General features: G+C 56.4%; 1 protein-coding gene across 22 annotated transcripts; it reads left to right on the top strand.

Annotated features, from left to right (window-relative positions):
• Positions 1 to 1030: 1030 nt before the first annotated feature.
• On the top strand, positions 1031 to 18136 carry SELENOO (selenoprotein O). 22 transcript variants are annotated; one of them, XR_012418584.1, is made up of 11 exons: positions 1031 to 1610; positions 6352 to 6555; positions 9174 to 9354; positions 10783 to 10913; positions 11186 to 11466; positions 11720 to 11839; positions 13042 to 13269; positions 16266 to 16440; positions 17217 to 17402; positions 17490 to 17646; positions 17724 to 18136. XR_012418584.1 is itself a non-coding variant. In XM_074003460.1 (11 exons), exons 3-11 carry the CDS (start codon positions 6413 to 6415, stop codon positions 17886 to 17888), a joined length of 1488 nt encoding a protein of 495 aa, XP_073859561.1. In that variant the 5' UTR covers positions 1031 to 1610; positions 1912 to 2024; positions 6356 to 6412; the 3' UTR covers positions 17889 to 18136. The 22 variants fall into 22 exon arrangements, 10 of the variants coding, with proteins under 10 accessions (XP_073859561.1, XP_073859564.1, XP_073859558.1 ...); XR_012418591.1 differs by having other exon boundaries at positions 11119 to 11466; positions 11720 to 11834; XR_012418580.1 differs by lacking the exon at positions 13042 to 13269 and adding an exon at positions 8762 to 8854 and having other exon boundaries at positions 11720 to 11834.
• The last annotated feature ends 11 nt before the right edge of the window (positions 18137 to 18147 follow it).

Genomic DNA, 18147 nt, shown 5'->3' with positions numbered 1-18147 from the left:
GCCCAGAGCGGCCAGGCGGGGGCTGCTGAGGAGGGAACGGTTGCTGTGGGCTGCAGGGGAGGGTCGGGCACGGGCACTTCACCACGTTGTCCCTCATCCGGTCACCTGCCCAACCCACGCGGAGTGTCCTGAGGGCTTCACCCGCAGCCCCGAAGGGGCAGAGCTGAGGTCACACAGGTCTCGCAAGCCCACGCTGTGGCCCCAGGAGAAGGTTCTGGATGTGGCTCCGGTAAGTGAAAGGTGGACTCACGGCGCTGCGGGAATAAAGGGAAACCACAGGCAGGAGGGAAGCGCGTCCAGGATCCGCGGTCACCGGCCTCTCAGACTGTCCTCTGGGGCCGGGTCCGGAGGAGATGGAAAGCGGGGGCACCACAGGCTGGGCTGAACCCGCGCGTTCATTGGGCCACACCGACCCCAAACCCCTCCCCCGGGGGTCGGGTCCTTCAAGCCAGCCGAAGACCCCGGTGCCCGCCCAGGCCTCCGGGAGCGTCTGCGCCTGCGGCCTCGCGGGGCCTCTCCGAGCCCGGGCGCTGTTCCACGGGCCGGGCACGGGTCCAAGGCCCTTTCGTTCCTAGACGGCAGGCGAGGGGCCCGAGAGGCCGGAGGCCAGGGGACACCCTGAGAGGCGGCGCGAGGCTCCGGCGGCCCTGAGCTGCGGCGGGGTCCGGGCCGCCTGTGGGGCGCGGCGCTGAGCCCCGGCCCGACCCGAACGGACGTGGGCCCCTGCTGCCGGCGCCGGTGCAGCCGAGGAAATCCGGGGCTGCCCGAGCGGGGTCGTCGCTGGCGGTCTGGGAGGCGTTTCCATCGGTCATCCCGCTGGCGGCAGCGCGCGCCCCATGACGCCGGCGGCCACCCGGGACGCCTCAGACCCTCGGGCAGGGAGATGCGGACAGACCGACAAGGCAGCCAATTACAGCCCGGCCAGACACCGCGCCTCCCGCCCCCACACACCCCCACTGGCGATTGGGTTGCGGGACGCGCGGGGCGGGGCTTCCGGGAGGGGCAGGCTGGCTTCCGGGCGGGAGAGGCTGGCTTCCGGCGGGAGCGCCGCCGCGGATGGCCGCGTACAGGGCAGCTCTCGGGGGTTCGCTCGCAGCTGCCCGACTCCTGCCCCTCGGCCGCTGCCACCCGTCGCCCGCGCCCGGCTCTACCTTGTCGGGCGCCGCCATGGAGCCCGCGCCTTGCTGGCTGGCGGGGCTGCGCTTCGACAACCGCGCCCTGCGCGCGCTGCCCGTGGAGGCGCCGCCTCCCGGTCCCGAGGGCGCCCAGTCCGCGCCGCGCCAGGTGCCCGGGGCCTGCTTCACCCGCGTGCGGCCCACCCCCCTGCGGCAGCCGCGCCTTGTGGCGCTGTCGGAGCCCGCCCTGGCACTGCTGGGCCTGGGCGCGCCGCCCGCACGCGAGGCCGAGGCCGAGGCCGCGCTGTTCTTCAGCGGCAACGCGCTCCTGCCGGGCGCTGAGCCCGCCGCGCACTGCTACTGCGGCCACCAGTTCGGCCAGTTCGCGGGGCAACTGGGCGACGGCGCCGCCATGTACTTGGGCGAGGTGTGCACGGCGGCCGGCGAGCGCTGGGAGCTGCAGCTCAAGGGCGCTGGGCCCACGCCCTTCTCCAGGTGGGCCGGGGCGGGCGAGGGGCGCGGGTGGGTCCTCCCCGCCGGGGCGCCCCTGCCCTCCACCCAGCGCGGTATTGGGGGCGTCCCGAGGCCACTGCCAAGTGGGGCCTCCTCTCCTCCCGCGGGAGCGCGGTGCTGGCAGCCGCCCGCTCGCTGTGCTCATCAACCCGCCGAGGACCTTGGAGTCAGCTCCACCAGTGACGCCACTCATGTTTACCGACGTTCGCTGGGGCTCCAAGTCCAGGGACGGGAGCCGGGGTGAGAGGTTAGGCTAACCCTAACCCTAACCCTAACCCCGCAGGTCCCCAGCCTTCCTCCGATCGCCCGTGGGGCGGGCCGCTTCGTCCAGCAGCCTCGCTCTGCTACTCTGGCCATGACTTCCATGCGGGCGGCCCTTTTTAACCCCGAAGTGAGGTGGGCATCGTTTAGATTTCGGGGGAGGGGGGCACACAGGTAGTCTAAGGCAAGATCTGGGTCCAGATGCCGCCAGGCCCACCGGGGAGCCGTGCACGCCACCTGCCTCTTGTGTACAGATAGCACTTTGGTCTGTTCTGCTCTTTTCCACTAAACAATTAATGTATTTATTCCATATTGTTTACTACTTTTGTGGAATGACTAGGAAAACAATACACACAAGTGTACATTTTATGTTCAGAGAAATGCTAAAGCCGCGTCTCATCCGGCCCCTCCCTGTGCTCTCATCACCTCCCCCTCCAGTGCCTGAAATGCCCCTCAGTCCCTCAGCATCCCTTCCCTGGGGCTCCGTCTGCCAAGCAAGCTCCTCAGACTGGGGTCTTCCTCACTCCCCCGTCTCCACATCCGTTCTGTTCTGTGTCTGAGGGCAGCCTGGCCCTCCCTCCCCACCCCCAGCGACCTGCTTAGTGTTGACGCACCAGCCGCCCACGGAGCATTTCTGACCCTTGGAACGTGGTGGAGATGCTCAGCCTGGGGCCTGCTTATCCTGTGAGCGTTTTTTTTTTTTTTACTTTTTTGTTTTTCTTTCTGGCGAACATCTTAAACTTTCGTTTTGGTGATATTTTGAGTTATAAAGACAAATTTTTTATGAGAGTAATCTGTCACTGGAAGACACTTTTTATATTTGAAGACTCGAGTATTAACTCAGTGCTTTCAGACCTGAGGTATGCTAGAATATATTTTCTCCTAAAAATTAAGGAGTCCTCTGACCTTTACTCAGACCCTGCCTGTCATCCCCACAAGTGTCCTGGGGTCCCTGGCCTCACCAGTTCTCTGGGATTGAGGCTAACATCTGAAGTGGCCGTGAGAAGGAAGAGACTTGAGCGGTGAAAACTGAAAAACATTACTGAAAGAAAGTAAACATAAATGGAAACATCCCTTGTTCATGGGTTGGATAAGTTTATATTTGAAAGACAACAGTACTCTTTGAAGAGATTCAGTACAGTCCCTATCAAAATACCAATGACAGTTTTTGCAAAAATAGAAAAACCCATTCTAAAATTCACATGGGGTCAGGTGCAGTGGCTCACTCCTGTAATCCCAGCACTTTGGGAAGCCAAGGCAGGAGGATTGCTTGAGGCCAGGAGTTGGAGACCAGCCTGGGGAAACAGCAAGACCCTGTCTCTTCAAAAAAATTTTTTTTTATTACCTGGGCATGGTGGAGTGTGCTTCTCATTGCAGTTACTCAGGAGGCTGAAGTGGAAGAATTCACTTGAGCCCAGGATTCAAGGCCACGGTGAGCTGTGATTGTCCTATTGCACTCCAGTCTGGATGACAGAGTGAGACCCTGTCTCAAAAAGTAATACAATTCACATGGAATCTCAAGGGACCCTGAATGGACAAAACAATCTTGAAGAAAGTTGGAGGACTCATGCTTCCTGATTTCAAAACTTACTACAAAGCCGCAATCAGCAAAACAGTATGGCATTGGCATAAGGATAGACATAGACCAGTGGGATGGAATAAAGAGCCTAGAAATAAACCTTCACATATATGGTCAGCAAATTGTCAACAAGTGTGCTGAGACCATTCGATGGAGAAAGACTTTTCAACAAATGGTGCTGGGAAAACTGGATCCTCATGCAAAAGAATGAAGCTGGGTCCTTACCTACACCATGAACAAAGTTAACTGAAGAGTGGACCAAAGACCTAAGCATAAGAGCTAAAAGTCTTAGAGAAAATAGGGAAAATGCTTCATGACATTGGATTTGGCAGTGATTTCTCAGCTGTGACACAAAAGGCACAGGCAACTAAAGAAATAGGCAGGCCGGGCGCGGTGGCTCACGCCTGTAATCCCAGCACTTTGGGAGGCCGAGGCGGGCGGATCACAAGGTCAGGAGATCGAGACCACGGTGAAACCCCGTCTCTACTAAAAATAAAAAAAAAAATTAGCCGGGCGCGGTTGTGGGCGCCTGTAGTCCCAGCTACTTGGGAGGCTGAGGCAGGAGAATGGCGTGAACCCGGGAGGCGGAGCTTGCAGTGAGCCGAGATCGCGCCACTGCACTCTAGCCTGGGCTGGGCGACAGAGCTAGACTCCGTCTCAAAAAAAAAAAAAAAAAAAAGAAATAGGCAAACAGGACTTCATGAACACTTAAAATTATGCATAAAAATACAGTATTAACAGTAAAAATGCAGCCCACAGAATGGGAGGAAATATTTGCAATTCATGTATCTGGTAAGTGAGTAATATCCAGAATATACAGAGAACTCTCAAAACTCAACAATGGGAAAAAAAAAAACAATTCAAAAATGGACTGGGAGGCTGAAACAGGAGAATCACTTGAACCCAGGAGGCGGAGGTTGCAGTGAGCCGAGATTGCACCACTGTCCCTGGGTGACAGAGCGAGACCCTGTCACCAAAAAAAAATGTAAGTTAAAGTGTTGAGGCTGTGGAGAAATTGGAACCCTTCTGCACTGCTGTGGGAATGTAAAATTATACAGTGCTGTGGAAAACAGTGTAGAAGTTCCTCAAATAATTAAAAATAGAATCACCATGTGATTCAGCAGTCCTGCTTCAAGAGCAGGCTCTCAGGGAGACATTTGTATACCGATATTCATAGCCAAAAGGCAGAACAAGTGTCTATCAGCAGATGAATGGAATATTATTCATCCTTAAGAAAGAAGATGCTGGCCGGGCGCGGTGGCTCAAGCCTGTAATCCCAGCACTTTGGGAGGCCGAGGCGGGCGGATCACAAGGTCAGGAGATCGAGACCACAGTGAAACCCCGTCTCTACTGAAAATACAAAAAAAAAAAAAATTAGCCGGGCGCGGTGGCGGGCGCCTGTAGTCCCAGCTACTCAGGAGGCTGAGGCAGGAGAATGGCGGGAACCCGGGAGGCGGAGCTTGCAGTGAGCCGAGATCGCGCCACTGCACTCCAGCCTGGGCAACAGCGTGAGACTCCGTCTCAAAAAAAAAAAAAAAAAGAAGATGCTGACGTGCTACAACACGGATGAACCTTGAGGACATGCTGCAGAGTGAAATAAACTGGTCACAGAAAGACAAATCCTGTGCGATTCCACTTATCTGAGGTACCTAGAGAGCCACATTCATAGAGACAAAGTAGAATGGTAGGTGCCAGGGGCTGGAGGGAGTAGAGGAATTGGGAGCTAGTGTTTAATAGGGACAAAGTTTCAATTTCACAAGACAGATTTCTGGACATGGATGGGGGTGATGGTTGTGCAACATTATGAACGTATTTAATAGCAGTGATCTGTACACTTAAAAATGGCTAAGGTGGGCCGGGTGCAATGGCTCATGCCTGTAATCCTCGTACTTTTGAGAGGCCAAGGTGAGAGGATTGCTTGAGCCCAGGAGTTCAAGACTAGCGTGGGCAACATAATGAAACCCCATCTTTATAAAAAGTAAGATAAGAATTAGCCGAGCCTGGCGGCAGTGCCTGTAGTCCCATCTACTTGGCAGGCTGAGGCGAGAGGGTGGTGCTGCAGTGAGCCAGGTTTGTGCCACTGCACTCCAGGCCAAGTGACAAGAGTGAGACCCTGTCTTTAAAAAGCAAAAAAGAAAAAGTGGTTTAAGATGGTAAATTTATTTTGTGTGTATTTTACCACAGTGAAAATAACTGAAGAAAAAGAGGGCAGTCATCTGGCCCTCAGATCTCACATCCCCTTCCCCATGTGCATCCGAGTCCCTGGCCTCAGCAGTTCTGCAGGACGTGAGGTGGAGACCAGGGCCCTGAAGACATGTGGGGAAGGGAATGCGAGACCTGGGGGTCAGAAGTGGCTGAGTGCCCTGAGGCCGGTGCTGTTGGAGCCTCAAGGGGCGGGTTTTTCGGGGCGGGCAGCTGGCTTCTCTGCCCTGCCTCCTCCCACCATGGGTATGAGGGCTCTGGCAGGCACAGAGGAGCTCATTCCTTGGCTGGCCTATACCTGGGCACCCGTCCTGGTGCAGACAAAGGCTACTGTGTCCCATGGAGCAGGGCTGCCCCAGGCCCTTTGCCCCTGCTGCACAGTCACACAGTCTTGGCTTCTGCTGCAGAATCCTCGTCCCGGGCAGGAAGACAGACTCCTGCGTGTGTTCAGGCCCATTTTTACCAGAGGCTGTGCCGACAACCTGCTGGGGTGTGTGATTGCCGGAACTGGGCGATGTTGGAGGCTCACGAGGCACCTGACGTCACCTGGGATGGGCGGTTTTCAGGGACGTGTGAGCTGCTCACGTTACATGCGTTCCCTCCTTTCCGTGTGCTGCCTGGAATCTTGGTGTTGGGTGATTCCTGCCCAGCCCACGTAGTGAACTCTGTGTTTGGTTTCAGACAGGCCGACGGTCGCAAGGTCCTGCGGTCAAGCATCCGGGAGTTCCTGTGCAGCGAAGCCATGTTCCACCTGGGGGTCCCCACCACACGGGCCGGTGCCTGTGTCACGTCCGAGTCCACGGTGGTGCGCGACGTGTTCTATGATGGTAATCCCAAATATGAACAATGCACGGTTGTGTTGCGTATAGCTTCCACTTTCATAAGGTAATGCCGGGGTCCTTTAGGCCTGTCTACACACGCTTGCTTAGAGAGTCCTAGGAGATCTGGGCCTGTGCTGCTAGGATTCTGGCAGAAACACAAACTCAGATGACCGCCTTGGCCTCTTCTGAAAGTCTAGCCTGTCCCTGGCAGCCTCAGAAGCTGCCTGTTTGCAAAGTAGCTGCGTGACACCCACTGGGAGGGATCTGAGTGCAAAGGCATTTGGTGCTCGGTTGGGACACTTGTGCTAAGCCCTCCCACGTGCCCGTCCAGGCCCTCGTTGCGGCCAGAGATGGGCCTGCGGGAGCTGGCATGTCTCAAAGCACCAGCGGGGGGTCCAGGGCCACGGGTACCAGAGAAGGGTCCCTGCCTGGTGCTTCTGGGGAGGAGGGGCTCCCAGAGCCTGAGGCTGGGGACAGTGTCCAGAACTGTTTGCTGGAGTTTATGACAAGGAAGTACTTAGACTTGACTGAGGAAATAGCCATTGAAGAAGCAGGAGCCACAAGCGTGCTGTGCCCGGTGTCCTGCTCGTGCTTTCTGATCTGATGGTCAGTTGCTCATTGGTCTGGAGTCCTGGGCTGGCTCCTCTCTGACGTGAGCCATCAGTTACCAGTTTTCTTTTTTTTTTTTTTTTGAGGCGGAGTCTCGCTCTGTAGCCTGGGCTGGAGTGCAGTGGCTGGATCTCAGCTCGCTGCAAGCTCCGCCTCCCAGGTTTACGCCATTCTCCTGCCTCAGCCTCCCGAGTAGCTGGGACTACAGGCGCCCGCCACCTCGCCCGGCTAGTTTTTTGTATTTTTTAGTAGAGACGGGGTTTCACGGTGTTCGCCAGGATGGTCTCGATCTCCTGACCTCGTGATCCACCCGTCTCGGCCTCCCAAAGTGCTGGGATTACAGGCTTGAGCCACCGCGCCCGGCCACCAGTTTTCTTTTCTTTTCTTTTTTTTTTGAGATGGAGTCTTGCTCTGTCGCCCAGGCTGGAGTGCAATGGCGTGATCTTGGCTCACTGTAAGCTCCACCTCCCGGGTTCAAGTGATTCTCCTGCCTCAGCCTCCCGAGTAGCTGGGATTACAGACGCCGCCACCACGCCCAGCTAATTTTTGTATTTTTAGTAGAGACAGGGTTTCTCCATGTTGGCCAGGCTGGTCTCGAACTCCTGACCTCTGGTGATTCACCCACCTTGGCCTCCCAAAGTGCTGGAATTATAGGCCTGAACCACTGCACCCGGCCCCCAGCCATCAGTTTTTTTTTGTTTGTTTTTTTTGTTTTTTTTGAGACGGAGTCTTGCTCTGCCACCCAGGCTGGAGTGCAGTGGCCGGATCTCAGCTCACTGCAATCTCCGCCTCCCGGGTTCACGCCATTCTCCTGCCTCAGCCTCCCGAGTAGCTGGGACTACAGGCGCCCGCCACCTCGCCCGGCTAGTTTTTTGTATTTTTTAGTAGAGACGGGGTTTCACCGTGTTAGCCAGGATGGTCTCGATCTCCTGACCTTGTGATCCGCCCGTCTCGGCCTCCCAAAGTGCTGGGATTACAGGCTTGAGCCACCGCGCCCGGCCAACCATCAGTTTTTGATGTCACCTCACCACCTGGTGACTAACACTTCCTCCTGAACACCTGAGCGTAGAGTTGTCTGTTGGTCTCGCGGCCCCATCCTGCCCGGGACACCAGCCGCCCACCCCTGTGGCTGCCTGTGGGCCTCTGGCCTTTCCTGTCCTGCGGTGGTGGGGACGGAAGGATCTGGGGCAGCAACTTCCATCGTCATGAAGTCCATCCCGTGTGGTACGCAGCATCCCTGCTCTGGGCCAGTGGTAACCCCAGTTGTGACAATGAAAATGTCCAGACCTTGCCTGATGTCCGCTGGGGGACGGTCACCCTGGAGGACGGCTGTTGCTGAGTGCTCACAGATGTGTGTCCGCAGCAGCTGACTCTCCTTCACACCCCCTTCCCGAGGATGCGGCGGCAGGCCACGCCCCTCCAGGTGTGAGACCTGCAGAAAACCCTCCTCGTGGGGTTGGGGTGGGGGTGCAGGGGGTGTTGGTGATTTCTTACCCCATGGGCCTCCCCCGCATGTGCCCCAGACTCTGTAGACAGGGCCTGGTCAGTGGCTGGATGTTGACCAAAAGTGGAATACGTCTGTGTTTGTGTCAGGTAGAGCCAGGGTGCATTCTCTTTGGTTGTTTGCTTTTGTTTTAATCAAGGTTCTCTTTCTGCTGTAGGGCTGCAAGATTTAATAACCACAGCAGGCCGGGTGCGGTGGCTCACGCCTGTAATCCCAGCACTTTGGGAGGCCGAGGCGGGTGGATCATGAGGTCAGGAGTTTCAGACCAGCCTGACCAACATGGTGAAACCCCGTCTCTACTAAAAATACAAAAATGAGCCAGGTGTGGTGGCGTGTGCCTATAATCCCAGCTACTCAGGAGGCTGAGGCAGGAAAATCACTTGAACCCAGGAGTTGGAGGTTGCAGTGAGCCGAGATCGCGCCATTGCACTCCAGCCTGGGCAACAAGAGCAAGGCTCCGTCTGAAAAAAAAGAAAAAAATAGCCACAACAACGTGTTTTTCTTTTTCTTATTTTCACAAGGGGTCGGGGTCAGGTTTGACCTGTTGACAACTCGGGTCTTCCCTCCAGGTTTGGATCCTTTGAGATTTTTAAGTCCGCAGATGAGCACACAGGGCGTGCAGGCCCCAGCGTGGGGAGGAACGACATTCGCGTGCAGCTGCTTGACTATGTCATCAGCTCCTTTTACCCTGAGATCCAGGCTGCTCACGCCAGTGACCGCGTGCAGAGAAACGCTGCCTTCTTCCGGGAGGTCAGTGGGCTGCAGGCCGCCCCTCCCTGTGGGTGGGTGCTGGGTGTCCTCGCCTGTGCTGAAGGCACCCTCATTGTGGCCGGGGGACAAAGGCTTTTACCCAGCCTCCCCGCCCTTCTCTGAGCTCCCCCTCCTGTCCGCAAACCCCATCACGTGTGCCCTGGGACAAACCTGAAACTCCCCTGGGCTCAGTGGCGTTGGGGGCCCTGGGCGTGCTCTCCTGCTGGTATCCCTGCAGGGCCAGCTCGGGGCAGGGGCGCGGGGTGGAAGCACCATGGGTGCTGGGCACCTCCCACGTGGGTCGACACGTCTTGATGCCCAGGGCAGCCAGTCGGGTCCTGATTGGGGAGATGCTGAGGGCCCGCCTTGGGTCTGCGTCCCTGCCCCACGGTCTGATGGCATCGTCCTTGTCACAGGGCATTCAGTGCACGGTGGGGGAACCCGGCACCTCACCTGGCTGGGCTGGGGGCCTGCAGCATCAGTGGGGTCAGACCAAGTGGGGGTTCGGGGGACGAGGCACAGCATCGTCTTTGAGAAGTCTCAGGCCATCCCTGGAGCAGCTGCAGCCAGGGCCGTGTGGGGACCCGCTTTGCCATGTGGCTGGAGGCTGTTGAGCTGCCGTCAGCAGAAGTGGGCCCGAGGCAGGTGCTCCTGGGGCTGTGTCCTGCCCCAGCTGCGTCCCTTCAGTCCACCCCAGCCGTGCTCCGTGTCGGGGATGACGGGGCTGCAAAAGGCCGGGAGGAGCCGCTGAGGGCAGCCTGGTACTCCGGCATAGACAGCATGGGTGGTCAGGGCAGGTCACTCTGCCCCTCTGAGCCTCAGTCTTCTGCCAGGATGCAGGGAGGACAGCACTGCCTGCCTCCCAGGAGCGTTGGTGGCCTGGCAGGAGCGAGGCAGTGTCAGGCCTGTGTTGAGCAGGGTCAGTGGGGCCTTCAGTGCATCTTGGGGGCTCCTGGCCCCCGTTGGTTGGCCCCTATTCTCACGGTTGCCAGCGCTGGGCTGAGTGGGGACTGCTGTCTGGTTGGAGGGGCTAGGCCGGCAGGGTGGTGGTGGCACCGGGATGGACAGTGGCCTGGCCCTGGGGCAGGTGCGGCCCCTCAGTGAGCTGACCCTTCCCTGCTTCTTTGGGGTCTCTACTGGGCCTGCGTCTGGGGTTCCCTGATTTTTCTAGTTTGGGTAAAAGCCAAGTTTTGTGAGCATATAAAAGAGTGGATGCTGTGAGTAGGCTTGAGAACCCTTGACACACACTCTGCATTGCCACGCTGTGGTGGAGACGGTGACAGGACATCGGGACACATTGCCCAGAAGTACCAGAGTGAGAGCCACTCAGCGAAGCACAGCTGGTTTCCGGGAGGGGAAGGATGGACACGAGTTGGGGGGTCTGGGCAGGACCGGGAGGAGGGAGCAAGCACGCTGTCCCGCCCCCAGGTGACGCGGCGCACGGCGTGGATGGTGGCTGAGTGGCAGTGCGTGGGCTTCTGCCACGGCGTGCTCAACACTGACAACATGAGCATCCTGGGGCTCACCATCGACTACGGGCCCTTCGGCTTCCTGGACAGGTAAGTGACTGGGGGGTGCAAGCTGCATGAAGCCTGCTGCCCCGAGACACCCATGATGCCGACGGGGGCTGGGGGCTGATGTAGGAAGTAGAGAGTCCAGGGCAATCCCGGAGGCCTTGGGCGGAGGCTGTTGAGACAGGACCCCTGTGGGACAGGGCCAGAGAGCCATGGCCACGTGGGAACTTCCTCTGGGCCTCCCCTCCAGGGTGCCTGCACCATCTCCTGGGAACTTCCCCTCAGGCAGGGCGTGGCTCTCTTGCCCTGTGTGGCAGGTATGACCCTGACCACGTGTGCAATGCCTCCGACAACACCGGCCGCTACGCATATAGCAAGCAGCCCGAGGTGTGCAAGTGGAACCTGCAGAAGCTGGCCGAGGCCCTGCAGCCAGAGCTGCCCCTGGAGCTGGGCGAGGCCATCCTGGCCGAGGAGTTTGATGCCGAGTTCCAAAGGCACTACATGCAGAAGATGCGCAGGAAGCTGGGCCTTGTGCAGCTGGAGCTGGAGGAAGACAGGGCGCTGGTGTCCAAGCTCCTGGAGACCATGCACCTGACCGGTGAGTGACCCAGCCGTGCCCACAGCGAGGCGCTTCCTGTGCTAGTGTGGTTAGAGATGGTTTACCTTCCAGCTTCCAGTCTCCAAGTGCACAATCACTCCCTGGGCCCGCCCCAGCCCCTGGCACCCCTATTCTACTCTCTGTCTTTATGGATTTGGTGAATCTAGGGGCCTCCTGCGAGTGGAATCATATGGTGTTTGTTCCTTGGTGACTGCTTATTTCACTTAGCAGAAGGTCCTCAATGTTCATCCAGGTTCGTATCAGGATTTTATTCCATTTGAAGTCTGAGAAGCATCCCGTTGCGTGGACAGGCCACAGTTTGCTTATCCATGACCTACTGGCGTACACGCTCCTCTTCTGGCTGTTGTGTACGGTATATTGTGTGTTGTGTGCAGTGCTGCCGTGAAAGTGAGTGCAAAGCTCTCTGATGCCTGCTGTCAGTCCCGTGGTGTACAGTTGGTAGAACTGCTGGGTTATGTGGATGACTCACTGGGGTGCCCTAGCTAGGATGTGGATGTTGAATAGAAGTAGCTGAGATGGGCATCTTTTTCGTGTTCCTAACCTTCGGGAAAAAGTGTTCAGTGTTTCACCCATTGAGTGTGATGTTAGCTGTGGGCTTTTTAACATACAGCTTTTACCACGCCGAAGTTTTCTTTCAGAGTGCCTTTACCATGAAAGGCGACTGCATTTTATCAAACGCTTTTTCCTGCAATGAAGATGGTCATGTGATTTTATTATTTCATTCATATCTCCTTGCATTCTGGGGATAAATTTTATTTGGTCCTTTTAATATGCTATATAATTATTTTTTAATATTTTTTGAGACAGAGTTTCACTCTCGTTGCCCAGGCTGGAGTGCAATGGCATGATCTTGGCTCACTGCAACCTCTACCTCCCGGGTTCAAGTGATTCTCCTGCCTCAGTCTCTCAAGTAGCTGGGATTACAGGCACCTGCCACCATGCCCGGCTAATTTTGTATTTTTAGTAAAGATGGGGTTTCGCCATGTTGGTCAGGCTGGTCTCGAACTCCTGACCTCAGGTGATCTGCCTGCCTCAGCCTCCCAAAGTACTGGGATTACAGGCGTGAGCCACCGCGCCCAGCCTATGCTGTATAATTATTTTAATATGCTGAATTTTGTGAGTATTTTGAGGATTTTTGCATCTGTATGCGTAAGGGATACTGGCTTATAGTTTTGCTTTGTTTTTTCTTTAGTGTATGGCTTTGATGTCAAGGTGGTGCTGGCCTCAGAGTGAGTTAGGAGGTATTCCCCCATCTTCCATTTTTTTCTTCAAAGTTTGCAAAGGATTTTTTGCCATTTGTTCTTAAGAGTATTTGGTAGAATTCACCAGTGAAGCCATCTGGTCCTGGCCTTTTCTTTGTTGGAAAAATTTGGATTACTGATCAGTCTCCTTGCTTGTCTTAGATCAATTTAGATTTTCCTTTCTTCTTGAGTCAGTTTTGGTAATTTGTGTTTCTAGGAATTTTCTGTGTCATGTAGTTTGTCCATGTCTTGTAGGTAATTTTGGCATACAATTGTTCATAACAGTTTTTTAAAAACAATCTTATTGTGGTAGGAACACCACATGGATCTATCCTCTTAAACTGTGGAGTGCACAGGAGGTGCACAGCGCATCATAGCTGACGCAGGAGCAGTGCTGTACAGCTGAGCCCTGCAGCTTGTTCACATCTACAACCCAAACCCTGTGCGAGCCGATTACCAGCTCCCCATTCCCCTCCCTGCAGCCCCTGGTAGCAGCCACTCTGCTCTGAGTCTGTGAACCGGACTGCTCTAAAGCCTTCGTGTAAGTTACGCAGTGTGTGGCTTCTCTGTTTTTCAGTCTCTTATCTCCCTCTAATCTTGGCTCTTCTTTCTCCAGTTCCTTAGGCGTGAGGTGAGGTAACTGATTGGAGATCTTCTTCAGTGTAGCCATTTACAGCTGTGCATGTCCTTCTGGTCACTGCTTTTGCTGTGTCCATCAATTTTGGTATGTTGTGTTTTGTGTTTTCTTGGTTTTTAGACGGAGTCTCGCTCTGTCGCCCAAGCTGGAGTGCAGTGGCACCATCTTGGCTCACTGCAACCTCCGCCTCCCAGGCTCAAGTGATTCTCTTCCTTCAGCCTCCCAAGTAGCTGGGACTACTGGCATGCTCCACCACACCTGGCTAATTTTTGTATTGTTAATAGAGATGGGGCTTTACCATGTTGGCCAGGCTGGTCTCCAAAACCTGACCACAAGTGATCTGCCTGCCTCAGCCTCCCAAAGTGCTGGGATTCCAGGGATGAGCCACCGCGCCCGGCCAGTGTGTTATATTTTTAAGTGATTTCTAGCTTCATTCCATTGTGGCTAGAGATGTCAGCCTTTTTTTGTTTATTACAACTTGTTTTGTGGCTTATCTTGGAGAACGTCCCATGTGCCCTGGAGAAGACGGTATGCTCTGTTCTGCTGGGCGGAGTGTTCTGTGTATATGCCTGTTTGGTCTTGTTGGTTTAGGCTGTTGTTCAGGTCTTCCATTTCTCATTGATCTCCTGTCTAGATGCCTTTTTTTTTTGGAGACTGAGTCTCACTCTGTCGCCCAGGCCAGGCTGGAGTACAGTGGCGCGATCTTGGCTCACTGCAAGCTCCACCTCCCGGGTTCACGCCATTCTTCTGCTTCAGCCTCCCGAGTAGCTGGGACTACAGGTGCCCGCCACCACGCCCGGGTAATTTTTTGTATTTTTAGTAGAGACGGGGTTTCTCCGTGTTAGCCAGGATGGTCTTGATCTCCTGACCTCGTGATCCGCCCGCCTCAGCCTCCCAAAGTGCTGGGATTACACACATGAGCCACTGCGCCTGACCCTAGATGGTCTATCCATTATTAAGTGGTGTGTTTAAGTCTCCAACTCTTACTATAGATAGAACTGTTTGTTCTCTGTCCCTTCCATTCTGCCAACGTTTGTACATTTTAGGGCTTTCTTATTGGGTACATGTAGGTGCATGTTCATAATTTTTACATTTTATTGATGAACTGACTCTTGCCGTATATAATGCTGTTTCTTGTAACTTTTTTTTTGGTTGAGGGTGGGTGTGTCTCACTTCGTTGCCCAGGCTGGAGTGCAGTAGCACAGTCACAGCTCACTGCAGCTTCCACCTCCTGTGCTCCAGTTATCTCCTCCCGCCTCAGCCTACCAGGTAGCTAGGATTACAGGGGTGAGCTACCTTTCCCGGCCCTTCTGACAATTTTTTATTTAAAATCTTCTCTGGCCAGGCGTGGTGGATCACGTCTGTAATCCCAACACTTTGGGAGGCCAAGGCGGGCGGATCACCAGAGGTCAAGAGTTTGAGACCAGCTTGGCCAACATAGTGAAACTCATCTCTACTAAAAATACAAAGATTAGCCAGGCATGGTGGTGGGCGCCTATAATCTCAGCTACTCAGGAGGCTGAGGCAGGAGAATCACTTGAACGCGAGAGGCGGAGGTTGCAGTGAGCTGAGATCACGCCACTGCACTCCAGCCCAGGCGACAAGAGTGAGACCCATCTCAAAAATACAAAAACAAAAACAAAAATTAGCCAGGCCTAGTGGCAGGTGCCTGTAATCCCAGCTACTTGGGAGGCTGAGGCAGGAGAATTGCTGGAACCCAGGAGGTGAGAGGTTGTAGTGAACCAAGATTGCGCCACTGTACTCCAGCCTGGGCGACAGAGTAGACTCCATCTCCCAATAAATAAATAAGCAAGCAAGCAAGCCAGGCATGGTGGCGCATGCCTGTAATCCCAGCTCCTTGGGAGGCTGAGGCAGGAGAATTGCTGGAACCTGGGGGGCGGAGGTTGCAGTGAGCCGAGATTGCACCACTGCACTCCAGCCCAGGCAACAGAGCAAGACTCCATCTCAAAAAATAGAAAACTTATCTAATGTGAGTATAATAGTCACCTCAGCTCTCTTTAGGTTACTCTTTGCCTGGGTTTCTTCATCCTTTCACTTCCAGCCTGTTCGTGTCTTTGAACATCTTGCAGATCGTGTGGTGACAGCATGGAAATTGTCTTTTCGCCCACTTTGCCAAGCTGCCTTTCATTGGAGAGATCCATTTGCTTTCAAATTACTGATAAGGAACTACCTCTGCCATGTTTTTGGTCCGTCACGTTCTCTGTTGCTGCCTTTGTGTGTAGTTGACTTTTTTGTAGTATGTTGCTTTGGCTCCCTTCTCATTTTTAGACGTTGTCTTAGGGTCACTGTGGTTTTGAGACAGCTGTTTTCCGGAGTCGGGAAGGATCGCAGTGTCTGTCACAGTTGGGCCTTTTGCAGGCTGGTGACAGCCTCTCCTCAACACTCGCTAGCTCCTAAAGCAGGCAGTCGTGACTGAGGATGTGAGGGCCGGGCAGCAGCCTCTGTGCCTTCTCGGTGTTAGCCCACTTCACAGGTGACTTGCAGGGCCAGAGCAAGTGGCAGCCGCCTGGGCGGTGGATGGGTGGAGGAGTGGGGTGTGGAGGGCTCAGGAGTCCCCGGACCAGTGCTGAGCAGGGCTCATGTGGCACCTGTGCTGGGGGCAGCGTTTGGGTCCATGTGGGTCTCTGTGGCATCCTTGCTGGGTGTGGGTCCGTGTGGCATTGTGCTGGGGTGAGGATGTGGGTCCTCTGGGGTAGTGTGTGGGTCTGTATGGCACCTGTGCCAGGTGGAGGGTGTGGGTCGGGGATTGTGTGGGTCCGTGCTGGAGTGGGGGTGGGGGATGGAGCATGTGGGTCCATGCAGCACGTGTGCTGGCGGGGGTGAGGGTTGGGGGGCTCTGTACGGCACCAGGACAGGGACCCTGGGCCTTCTGCTTCCAGCTCCCTGAGCAGCCTGTGTTCCAGGTGCTGACTTCACAAACACCTTCTTCTTGCTGAGCTCCTTCCCAGTGGAGCTGGAGTCGCCAGGCCTGGCGGAGTTCCTGGCCAGGCTGATGGAGCAATGTGCCTCCCTGGAGGAGCTGAGGCTGGCCTTCCGGCCCCAGATGGATCCCCGGTGGGTACTCAGTTCCTACTTCCTTGGATTTGTTTCCAGAAAGGGAGGCACAATCAGAAACAGGCCGGAGGAGAAGCTGGAGGCAGGGCTGGCTGGTGCCCAGGTGGCTGCTCCGCTCCCAGGGACAGGCGCAGTCAGGGCGTCTCTGTGGTGCTGGGGCCCGTTGGTCACAGAGGAGAGGGCGGCGAGGCTGACACAGGTGTGGGGGGAGACCGTGGTCTCGGCTGTGGTTGGGCTTCAGGGAAAGCCTCTGGGTTTCCAGGGAGGATGGGCTCCCAGAGGTCAAGCTTTCCCACACCATCTTCCAAACGGAAGGGCCGTCCCGTCTGAAGGGTCCCGCCCATGTGCAGGCTGAGACGCGGAAAGTGTTGCTGCTTTTAACTTAAAAAACAAGACTAGTGGGGTTGGGTGGGAGTGCCAGCCAGCAGGCCCTGCTGAGCGTGAAACCCCCTCCACTGGAGAAAGGGTGGCCCCAGCCCACCTGGACCCTTCTGGAAATGAGGGAAGCGCTAATAGCAGTGCCCGTCCCACAAGCATTAAACTCTGGAGGCGGAGACTCTCCAGCAGAAAGCTGGGCAGCAGAGCATGGACATGACTGGTGTGTGTCCACTGGGTCCATCCCTGCTAGTGGAGTTCAAGGGACCTTGGGGACTGGGCTGCTTGGGCCCTTGGACTCCAGGTGAGCCGTGAGAGCAGCCTGGGGCAGGAGGAGCAGCTGCCTGCGGAGCAGGGACACGGTCAGGGGCTACCTCCCAGACACCCTGGCCTCCCCACAGGCAGCTATCCATGATGCTGATGCTGGCACAGTCAAACCCGCAGCTGTTCGCGCTCATGGGCACCCGGGCAGGCATTGCCAGGGAGCTGGAGCGTGTGGAGCAGCAGTCTCGGCTGGAGCAGCTGAGCATGGCAGAGCTGCAGAGCCGGAACCAGGGCCACTGGGCCGACTGGCTGCAGGCGTACAGGTGAGCCCTGCGTCCACGGTCACCTGGTGGGGGGCGCGGCTGGGAAAGTCCAGCCCGGCTGTGATTCCAGAGCCCGACTCATTCCAGAGCCCGGCTGGACAAGGACCTGGAAGGCGCCGGGGATGCTGCTGCCTGGCAGGCTGAGCGTGTGCGCGTGATGCACGCCAACAACCCCAAGTACGTGCTGAGGAACTACATCGCGCAGAACGCCATCGAGGCTGCCGAGCGCGGGGACTTCTCAGAGGCAAGCATGGGCCTGTCCCTGTGGTCCCTGGGATGGGGGGCTGGCCCCGGACCCCTCTCACCCTCACGATCCTCCAGGTGCGGCGGGTGCTGAAGCTACTGGAGAACCCTTACCACTGCGAGGCGGGGGCTGCCACAGATCCCGAGGCCACGGAGGCCGACGGGGCGGACGGCAGGCAGCGCTCCTACAGCAGTAAGCCCCCGCTCTGGGCAGCCGAACTGTGTGTGACATGATCTTCGTAATGGCCTCGGCACGCGCTCCACACCCCTGGAGCCTCCCGAGGCCCCCGTGTGCTGCCGAGTGGCCGAGACGGTGCCGGGCTGCCCTCTGCACTGGGGGATGCTGCCTGGGCCCTGCACACCTGTCTTTCCATGATGGCAGAGACATCCAGTCAGGACCTGACCCGTCTCTGTCTGAGGCCAGCTCAGCAGTGCAGCCTGGTCCCTGGGGGCTGGACCCAGGCTCCTAAATAAACCAGCAGCTCCCTCAGGCCCATCTGTG

Source organism: Macaca fascicularis, chromosome 10, assembly GCF_037993035.2.
Source record: "Macaca fascicularis isolate 582-1 chromosome 10, T2T-MFA8v1.1".
NCBI classification, from domain to species: domain Eukaryota; kingdom Metazoa; phylum Chordata; class Mammalia; order Primates; family Cercopithecidae; genus Macaca; species Macaca fascicularis.
The sequence above is the reverse complement of the archived record's forward strand: the minus strand, read 5'-3'. Positions and strand labels throughout refer to the sequence as shown.